General features: G+C 46.8%; 1 protein-coding gene across 1 annotated transcript; it reads right to left on the bottom strand.

The window, feature by feature from the left end:
- Positions 1–684: 684 nt before the first annotated feature.
- LOC123394264 (intraflagellar transport protein 172 homolog) lies at positions 685–7,408 on the bottom strand. The gene is made up of 10 exons (XM_045088016.1): positions 7,273–7,408; positions 7,103–7,171; positions 6,227–6,370; positions 4,684–4,897; positions 3,663–3,786; positions 3,172–3,265; positions 2,405–2,530; positions 2,204–2,320; positions 1,737–1,879; positions 685–863 (listed from the first exon to the last, which is right to left on the bottom strand). The coding sequence occupies exons 1-10, from the start codon at positions 7,345–7,347 to the stop codon at positions 758–760; spliced, it is 1,212 nt and encodes a 403-aa protein (XP_044943951.1). The 5' UTR covers positions 7,348–7,408; the 3' UTR covers positions 685–757.
- Positions 7,409–10,786: the final 3,378 nt, after the last annotated feature.

Here is a 10,786-nt window from a genome sequence, read left to right as displayed (position 1 = left end):
GATCCACAGAGCGTCGCTCCATAATCCAGCCTCCTGCTCAGATTTCCAGGTATCAGGAAGGCAGAGGCCGGCATGACACCTTCCCACTGCCAAACAGGTGCTCTATACTATGGGCCACGGATCCCTAGGTCCTTGCACCTCTCTTCTCCTCCTTGTCTCCTTCCCCCTCTCCAGTGCTAACTCTCTGGATCTTTCCCAGTAGTATTGGTTAGTGTAGTGCTCTGTGGGTTCTTACATTCTCTTGCCCTACCTTATAATAATTGAAGGGCAGGCCCGGTCTCTGGGCCCGAAGCAGCAGCCCTTCTGCTTTCTGAATGTCCTTCTCCTCCAAGGCCCCCCGGGCCTGCCCCACAAGCGCCTCGGCGACAGTGTCAGGATCGTGGGCCTCGGCCACTTGCGGAGCTGCTTCCCAGGCCTGGTTATGGACGAATCTGCTCCCAGAAGAGGACACGGGAGGCTCAGCACAGGACTGAGGCCTCAATAGTGGGAGACAGACAGCCATATCAGAGGGGGTAGAAGATTTATTGGTACTAGGTTCAGGTGAAGGTGGCCATGCCAGGTCCTGGGGCTGCGGTTGGGAGGACGGGTGTAAGGAATTGACGGGTAACTCACATGAGGACTGCTTCCTTGGGCGTACCAGCCCTGATGAATTCAGCTTTGGCCTCTTCGAATTTACCCTGTAGGGACAGAAGGGCAGCCGCACACGATCAGAAGCAGATTGCCATCATGGCAGCCGGGAGACAGGAGGAGGTCCAGGTTAAAAGCAAGGGAGGAGGAGCAGGTACATAGCATATGGGAGATGCATCTCAGGGGTTTTGTGCTTGAGGGCCAGCCGGGAGAGTTCAAAAGCAAATTCAAATGAGCTGAAATGGAAGGTGTAGGTAAGGTCTGCCTACTCAGTACTTTCATTTTATAAGAGGCGGAGCAGGGCAAGAGAAAACAAATAGGGTAGAGACGGGGCCAGGGGAGGGAAAGAACAGACTGAGAAGACAACCCATGTGAAGTGACACAGAAGCACACAGACACGTAAAGGAGGACGGGGTCAGGGGACACTTGGAAAAGCCTGTGCTTCCTGCGACCAGTGGGCATAAAGGAATGGGATGGGCGCGAGGCAGGGGACCGCAGTGAGCCTCACAGCACTACTCTGCCTCGGGAGCGAGGGCTCTGGGTTCTCCACCACTTCCTCCTGAGCCACATTTATACTAGCAGAAAAACTGTCTCTCTAAAACATTGACTACCCTCAGCCATCTGACTCCATGCAGGATTATTACTGGTCTTTGTAACATTTGCTTAAGAAAAGCTCTTTTTGCATTTAACAGAAGCCCACTTCTGATACTCAGAAGTCAATTACTGGCTTAGTGCACCTTCACTTTAAAAGCTCTTCTCTCTGGGGCACCTGCCTGGCTCAGTCTGTAGAATGAGGGACCCTTGATCTGAGGTTGAGTTCAAGCCCCACACTGGCTATAGTAATTGCTTAAAAAGGTCTTTTTGAAAAAGAAGGAAAAACGCGGATCACTTTCCATCTTCTTAGAACAGCTAAACACTGTTCTGAGGCCCCGGGGAACAGGGGCAGAGCTACTGATTCATTCCTTGCCCTCTCCATCACGTTCTTCCAAGGATTTCTTCACTCCTGCCTCCATTTTCAGAAACACTTCTCAGCTATACAGCCGTTTTCCTTGTCTATGTAGAAGCTCTGTCTCGAAAGGGTCCAGGGGAGAGAAGCCGTGGGGCCTCATCAGTTGTCGGCGGCGTGGTCCACGGCAGCTGCCTGGAGTCCGAGCTTAGTGAGCAGTCTCACTGAGGATGCTCCTCCCAGGCTCTTTGCCCACAGATAGGCCACGTGCTTGTGGGCATCAGCTCCTCTGTGAGCCTTGGGAACCTGTGAAGCAAAGCCATTTGGCAATCCTCCCATGCAGGGCCACAGGGCTGCTCCCTTCCCCTCTCTGACCGGACTGCAGCGTTGACAAAGGTCAGGTCTTTCTACTAGAACAGGGATACGGCTCAGTTTTGGGGTCTGTTAGCCTTAGCCTGCTCAGGGTCCAAGGATGGACTTCAGGTAGTCCACAGACCCCTCCTACCGCATGTGAAATTTTGCCTGTCGGTATGGGTGTTTTTCAAAGAGACCCACGACCAGTTCAGAATGCGTCACTTGAGAGTGGGGAAGAGGGACGGGCGTGTCCCCAGAGTGACCTGGACTCCTTACCCGGTAGGCCTCCTCCCAAAGCCCATTGGACCGGTCCATGTTCACTGTTGCCTTCCACTCCTGAGCCTCGAGGTAGTGATACTCGGCCTCCTGCAGTCGGCCTTCAGCCTCCAGCTCCTGGCGAAAGGAGGGTCAGGATGAGGCGAGGGGGACGTGGGGCCTGTTCGGGGAAGAGATGGCCGAGACCGGAGAAGGGCTCACCTTGCCCAGGCGTAGGTGTGTGTCACTGAGGAGATCTGGGTGGTGCTTCCCTACCAGGCGGATCATATCATCATCCAGCTTGTGCTCCCTCTCCCTCTGGCGTTCGCCTGATCCTGTGCGGACACTCTGTCAAATAAGTGAACAAAATTTTAAAAAAGAGAAAAAGAATGAAGGAACCAATGAATAATAAATGGAAGGAAAAAAGGACAGAGGGAGAGAAAACAGAAAAGTGGGCTCAGGAACTAATAAATTACCTTGCAATGTCAAACACGGTGAGTTCAGAGGCCCTAAGCAATGTCATGCACCTGCGTAATTCTAAACTCTCCAGTTAACCACATACAGGTAATAAAGCTTTTTCTGTTTTGTTTTAGAGAGGGATGGAGACACGGGTGGGGCAGAGGGAGAGGGAAAGAGAGAATCTTCAACAGACTCCATGCCCAGCGTGGAGCCCCTCGGGGTGCTTGATCTCACAAGCCTGAGATCATGGCGTGAGCTGAAATCAAGAGTCTGACACTTAAGACTGAGCTATCCAGGCGCCCCAGGTAGTAAAGTTTTAAACCAGGAAGATGGAAGTGGCGATCTCTGTACCCCTTCAATTTGGTGTTTAAATCTTTTCTTACAATAAACGGGAAGGTCTATAGCAGGAAAGCTGCGAAAGAGTTGCCCGATACACTCTGTTCTCCAGAACAGCTCTGCCAGGGGTTCAATTTGGCACTGTGGCAGTGTCCAGAAGGAGATTTTGGTGCAGCAGGCTATCAGCTGCTTACCTGGCTAGGTCCCACACATGTCAACTCAAACTCATTCTTGTAAATGCTTCTCCAGAGGCAGCAGTCAAACTGTTTCACTCCACCAGAGTGTGCCCTAGAAGGGAAAGCGACAACATAAAAGGTAACAGGCATCAGAAGGATATTTGGAGACACCCTTGAAACCCAAGTTCTAGAATCTAGGAAAGAGTTAGCAGTAAAAGGGCTGGCAGTTTGGGGAAGTACCAGATGGAAAGAGGTGGCACTCACAGGACGCCAGGATTGTGATAGGAGGAAAGGGAGAAATCAGCCCTGCCTACAGAATTCTTTGTCTCTTTTGGCTTCCCATAAAGTGTGAATTTCTCTTTCCTGCCGTTAATGTCCTATTTTTAGGTTGAAGTCAAAAGGGAAGAGGAGAGTCTCTAGTTTCGGGGAGAGTGCTTTAGGCTAAGGCCGGATTTTTCCTAGGTTGGAGAAAGTCACCCAGGCAGAAAGGGAATACTAGTAAAACGCACTGCACAGAGTCATGAGCCATCCCGTTTCCAGGCCAAGGCAGTGACGGTATATACGTTGGCAATCTCCTTGCGCTTTGCCTCTTCCCAGATGCTTCTTCGAGGGCTCCAGTTGAGTACCCGAAGTCTGAAATTAAGGAGGTGGATTTCAGAAGAGATGGAGACTGAGCAAAAGGGTGGAAATGGGTGCGTAACAGAAGGCAATGAGTCTCGCTGTAGTAGAGAAGAGAGGAAGTGAGAGAGAACACACATGCTAGGGAATCTCATAGGAGAGGACACAAAGGTTCAAAGGAAGGAAGGTGGGAAAATCAAGCCAAAAGTAAAATGGGGTGAGAGCGATAGGAGTGGGGAAAACAAAAGGAGATCATGGCTGGTGAGAAAAATGAGCTGTTAGCAAGGGAGAAAGAAGGAAAAAGAAACAGAAAACAGAAGGAAGAGACCCAGATGACATCGAAGGGGATAAAAGGACAGGACTAATAAAGCTGATGTGAGGGGACCGGGGCCCTTTATTTATTTTATTTATTTAATTCACCCTTCCATCATCCATCCCTTCCTTCCTTCCTTCCTTCACCAAACACTTAAGCATACATTATGTACTGCATGCTAATTTAGCCACCGGAGATTTCAAAAAAAAAAAACAAAAACAAAAGCGAATAGGCCCTCTTCTCATGGGCATTTCAGTTTAGCCAGTTAACTATAAACACAAAAGTGTAATATCATGCGACAAACACTGAGCCAGTGGTCTGAAAAGAGGTAACGGTAATACAAAGAGAGTGGAGATGAATTCCACTGTGGAGTCCCAGACAGAGGCACAGAGACACAAAATCCTGGTGTATTGTGGAACTGCCAGAGTCCCAACAGATGGTGGGAGCAGGAAAAGGGAAGTGAGTGAATTAAAACCTGAGGATCTCTTCAAACCTATACTTGCTTTCCAACCATTCTCCCAGTCTGGTTGAAAATAAGTGGGCTAGAGCAAGTGTACACAGGGAAAGTAGGCAGAAGATGCATATGGAAAGGGACCCACCTGTCATAACTTCCCAACACAACAGACTGGCCCCAGGGCTTGCAGCAGCGGTGGTGAACTCCCGCTCCTGAGGGTCACGGCTGTAATCAAAAGTTTGTAGCACGTGGCCTTCCTTTCCATAGACTACAATTCTGCGATCACAGCCTGCAGCCACGATGCTGTTGGTTGCCCAAGCCAAGGCATAGGGCGGGCATGGGTGGCTAACCGACTTCCCCTAAGACAGAAGTAAAGGGTTCCAATCGCTCTGACTCTGACAGTCTCAGCCAGAGGTTCTTCCTTTCTAGGAAAAATTTATACCTTGTATAAATCTTCCAACATTTTCCCACCCAAGCACATCCTAATCTAGACAACTTCACAAACTGTCGTTAGGTTTTATACTCTTACACACGTATGTATGACATACACACACACACATCTGACATTGTCCGCAAGAGGAAACCTCAAAAGGCTTGTATGTTGAGTTCTTTAGTAAACACCTATAAGGCCCCCAAAGGGACATATCCTACATTATCTAACACTGGGTAGGTCCACATGGAGCATACAACTCTTTCTTTACAGAAGAAATAAATTTAATTATTACATGAGTAATTCTTTTTTTTTAAACTCTTTTGGCTTCCAATAAAGTACGAATTTCTCTTTCCTGCCTTTAATGTCATATTTTTAGGTTGGAGTCAAAAGGGAATAAGAGAGTCTCTAGTTTCAGGAGGAGAGTGCTGTAGGCTAAGGCCAGAATTTTCCTAGTTTGCAGAAAGCCATCCAGGCAGAAAGGGGTTACTTTCTTTCTTTTTCTTTCTTTTTAAATTTTAGTTATTTAAGGCATCTCTACACCTAATGTGGTACTCAAACTCACAACCCTGAGATCAAGAGTCACATGATCCACCAACTGAGCCTGCCAGGAACCCCTCTATGAGTAATTCTTAAGGAAAGTTCTTCAAACAATAGTGAATTACATCAAGTAAAACATAAACATTCCTTGTATCCCCCACCTTTTCCCTTTCCTCTCTTGAGAATGACTTTTTTAAATGATTTATACATATAAATACACTTTTTACATAGATAATAATTTTCACTTTCCCTTACTCTCAGAATCCTATCCCCTCGATTCCTCATTGCCCACAAATATTAAGCTGTGGCCTCCCGAATAAAAATCTTCTCTGTGAATGCATCTAAATGTGCCCCCGCCAACCACCTCAATCTTAATGTTCAACCTCCCCTAGGAGGGATCTTGGATTTCTTTACCCCCATCTCACAGCATCCTTTCGTCATACCCGTGACTCTCCAGAGCCTTCATCTTCGAAGAAATACCCAACAATGGTGCCATCTGCATGACCAGAGAGAATTCCTTTCCCAGAGGAACTAAACAAGTGAGTGAATTAAAAGGAAGAGGAAGAGATTACTCTGTCTCCCCAAGAAATCCTGCTTCTGTGTCAAACATTACCCTACCTGGGCTCCCTGCTACCAGTCCACCCCATCTTCCATATTATAGTCTCCAATGAGACTACAGACCCCATGAACAGGTTGACACACAGAGTACTCTCTTCACCTTCATGTCAGCTGGTTTGGTGGAGAATTTATCTCTCCGCTCCCCATGGTCATCATATAGCACCACCACTCGGTACACTGTGCAGACCGCAAACTTGGCATTGTTCTGGGACCAAGCCATGCAAGTCACCTTTGCAGCTCCATCCTGCAGAGGCAGAGGGGGCAAAAATAAGAGCAGCTGTTCGTCTAGAGTGACAAAAGAATTTTGGTTCCTTTAGCTCTACTGTGACTTTGGTCAATTCTCCACATCATAGTCCTTAAAACAAAAGATGCACCCTGGTCTCCACAGCTATAAACCTCTGGCCCAGGAGAACAAGGTGCTTTAGAAACCCATAATGCAAATACACTTCGAGGTGACTCACAGAATGAAGTGGACCGATGGGCCCTTGCAATGGCCTTGCTCCCTCATAGCTCAAATGAAATAAATTCATTACTCTGTCTCACCAAGAAATCACACTTCTATGTCAATGATTACCCTACCTGGGCTCCCTGCTACCAGTCCTCCCCATCTTCCATATTATAGTCTCCCAGTCCCGACATCCCCATCGCTTCTTCCTATGTCTCTCAGCTTGGGATACTGCTCTTCCTTACTCACTTTGTTGTCAGTGATACCATGTAAGAATCTGTCCCATAGATGGTAGATGATTTATTAGTTTTAGTGTTTTCTAAAGAAACCTGAAAATGGGAAAATGGATACAAGGTTCCTTTCAATCCCACCCAGATCCTAAGGAAAGAAAAAGAAATAACAAAAAACCGGTCCTTCCATTTTCTCCCCCAATATATAACTTGACCCTAAGGGAGACATTTAACTGTATTTCTCTCTCCAGAACCGTTATCCCCACCCACAGCCTCTCCTGTGTTTCTCTTCCCCCTTTACCTTCCCTTCAGCCAGTCCAAAAACAATGATGTGCCGCTCTGCTGGCCACTGCAGACAGGTGACAGCACTCTGTAAGGAGGAAATCATGAAAAGGATAACCCTGTCCATGTCACCCAGCACACTTATAACAAACTGAACCCCTGCCACTTGCCATCGCCCCAGTCGCCTACAGCGGAGAAGAGGACACAGCCGGGCTCACGGGGGAAAGCAAGGAGGAGGGGCAGCCACGCAGCACCATCCTCCATCCTCTCAGCTGGAAAGGTCAGATGGACAAGTGAAAAATGCAACTTCCGGTTACATTTACAGGTAGCTATATTGATATATGTTTGCTCATCCAAATCTCCCCGAGACAGGTCTGAACTTTACCGTCTGGATGAATTTCTTACAGATGACTTTCTTGTCACCCCTGCCAAATAAAAGGAGGGAAAACACATTAAAAACACTTTCATAAAGAAAGTGCCACACGTGATGCTGGGGGAAGGGAAGAAAGACCTGATACGTTCCCTGCTCCCCCTAATGTTGCCTACCCTGCCATAAGAGCCTTGAAAGGAGGCATAAAATGGAGCCCGAGCAGTTTTAGAACAGGAACAAAGATGCTGTGTCACCAAGGGCTCCCATCACAGGTCCTCATGCTGACCTTAGGCTGATTCCCCCAGGGATGGGATCTCACAACACGAGGCAGGCACAGATAGGGAATCAGCAACAGACTCGGGAAGGCCTTTGCTCTCCACGTCCCAGCTTGGACCATCACCTTCTCTTCTCCCCTTTCCCCAGTGAGACATTTCTTCCTGCCTTCCCCTTCTTTTCCAGGTCACCCCCACCTCCCAGTCTCTATCCTCACCAATCTTCGCCTATCCTTTACACATAGATGATGCTGTCGGTCTGTCCTATGGCAATTTTAGTGGAATCGGGAGAAAAAGCCATGCCCTTCACCATATAGCTCTTCCTGCCATACTACGAGTTAAAAATGGAAAAGAAAAACAAAAGTCATGAGCACACATAGTAGAGAAAAGGGAAGAAAAGGTGTTTGTGTGACTGTATTGAGCGTGAGGGATTTATCCTGAGAAAAGATGGGGCAGGCCATTTCCTAGGCAGATGGCTGGGGAAATTAGTTAGGAAGTTTTCCAGATTCCTAAGACCCCATGAACAGGTTGACACACAGAGTACTCTCTTCACCTTCAAGGTAGCTGGTTTGGTGGGGAATTTGTCTCTCCGCTCCCCATGTCATCATATAGCAACACCACTGGGTCCATTGTGCAGACCGCAAACTTGGCATTGTTCTGGGACCAAGCCATGCAGGTCACCTTTGCAGCTCCATCCTGCAGAGGCAGAGGCGGCAAAAATAAGCCCAGCTGTTCGTCTAGAGTCACAAATAATTTTGGGTCCATTAGCTCTACTGTGACTTTGGTCAAATCTCCACATCATAGTCCTTAAAACAGAAGATGCGTCCTGGTCTCCAAGGCTATAAAACTCTGGCCCAGGAGAACAAGGTGCTTTAGAAACCCATAATGCAAATACACTTGGAGGTGACATGCAGAATCACGTGTACCGATGTGCCCTTGCAATGGCCTTGCTCCCTCATAGCTCAACGGAAATAAAATCAATTGGTCTGATAAGTTTCTTCTTTTTTAATAGGTTCTGGTATCCGGCCATTCATTCAATATATACATTTTTCAATATATACATTTTTTTCATTCAATATTATTTTTTAAAGGTTTTATTTATTTATTTGACAGAGAGACAGCGAGAAAGGGAACACAAGAAGGGGGAGCAAGAGGGAGAAGCAGGCTTCCCAGTGAGCAGGGAGCCCAATGTGGGACTCAATCCCATGACCCTGGATCATGACCTAGCTGAAGACACTTCATGAGTTAGCCACCCAGGCACTCCTCATTCAATATTTTTTGAATACCACACTGAGAAAGGCATGTAGTCAGGGGCTGAGAGAGGAAGACAAAGAGCAAAAATACGGTCCCTGTCCCCAGGCTAATAACATGTGCAAACAGGAAAAATCCCATTAGAGAGGCCTGTACAAAGCACGATGATAGTTTGGGGAAGCCTGAAATCTGAAATCGTTTTATGTTTAAATGACCAACTTTAAGGTTTGAAGAATTGGATGTAGTTAAATGGGGGAAGTTATCTGAAGAAGAAGGAATGATAGGAGCAAAGGCAAATCTCATTAAGAGACAGTAATTTAATACAGCTGAAACTATCTTGCAACTAGAACAGAAGAAGTAAGGCAGGAAAAACAGGGAGGCCAGCGCAAAAAAACTTTGAAATTAGGCCAAGGTGTTTAGGCTTATTTGGTAGGAAAAAGACAGTGAAAGTTCTGGAATGGGGAGTAAAAACAATCAGAGTTGAGATTTAAGATGAAATTGCCACCAGCTTATTTTTTTTAATCACCCCCCCCCAAACTACGCACTGCTCAGATGTCCAATTTTGAAGTGATCATCTCCCAGTCGACTATTCTCTTCCACCTCTGTCCACCACCTGGTCCTCAACGGTTCTTCACTAGGTACTTCCCTCCTTGAAATAAAACATTTAGCCTCTAAATTAGCCAATTGTGTGATTAATTACTAGGGCTCCAGAGCTCTGGTTTGAAACTTTGTTACTTGTCACTCCTAACCCAGGTACCTCCAAAGTCCCAGGTTTAAAAGGCCTTTTTTTCCCCCTCCCCCCATCAAAATCCTCAGAGTCAGAAAAACAGCCTCACCACCACCTTTACCCCCCCAACCACCGCTTGATTAAATTAGGTTTGAAGGCCTGAGGGTTCCTCGTTTTCCTTGCTCATCATCTTCCTTCATCATTTTGCCAATCCTGGGCCTTTGCCCTACCCTGTATCATGACATCCTATTTTGAAAGACTGAAGGGGATTTTCACTTCCAATTATTCCATTAGGGTAAAGGAATTTTTAAATTACAATTTCGGGGGCAGTTTCCTGAGCAATGAGCACTTCTCTCTTTTGTTCTAATTTCCCTCTATTCTCCTAATACCACATTCACTGTGAAGCCTTCCTCATTCCTCATAGCACTGCCTGAGGATTCAATGGGGACCGGGAGTAGAATAATAAAAACTAACCTTTAACAAGATCTTTCCATAGACTAGGCAGTTTGATAGATGCTCAATATGCATTGTCCTTTTACTTCAAACGCTGAGACAGAGATGATTATGCATATTTTACAGATGGGGAACCTGATTTCAGAAAAGTTAAGTAATTGGCTCAAATTTACATACACATTCCTAAGGGGGTGGAACCAAGATTTATATCCCCGTATGTCTGACTCCACAAACCACAATCCTAACTCTTTAAATGATGCTGTCTGGCTACATAGCAAACATTCACTAATGGCAGATACTATCATTAGCTTTGTCTGAGTCTATCCTTTTTATTTTGAATGTTCTCTCTCGTCTATCAGATTCTACGGGGCTTTTTAGTTCGCGAAGGCTTTTGCGAACTCTTCCCCCAAACCCCCTCAGGTTGCTATCATTGTTACTCCCATTTTCCCAATGAAGCCGCTGGGTGGGCGCTTAGAGACTGTGTGCCGAGGGCTTCAGGTCAGCGGGATTGGACCATTTATTGAAAGTGCAGCTGGCACTAGGACTTGAGTGCTGGTCTCCTAGCTCCAAAACCCAGCCTCTCTTCAGCATGGTTCCTCTCCCGGTGCCCAGCCTTTTCCGAATCTGAGA

Source organism: Mustela putorius, unplaced genomic scaffold, assembly GCF_011764305.1.
Source record: "Mustela putorius furo isolate JIRA1106 unplaced genomic scaffold, ASM1176430v1.1 tig00002118_pilon_pilon_pilon, whole genome shotgun sequence".
NCBI classification, from domain to species: domain Eukaryota; kingdom Metazoa; phylum Chordata; class Mammalia; order Carnivora; family Mustelidae; genus Mustela; species Mustela putorius.
This window is presented reverse-complemented; position numbering and strand designations above follow the sequence as displayed.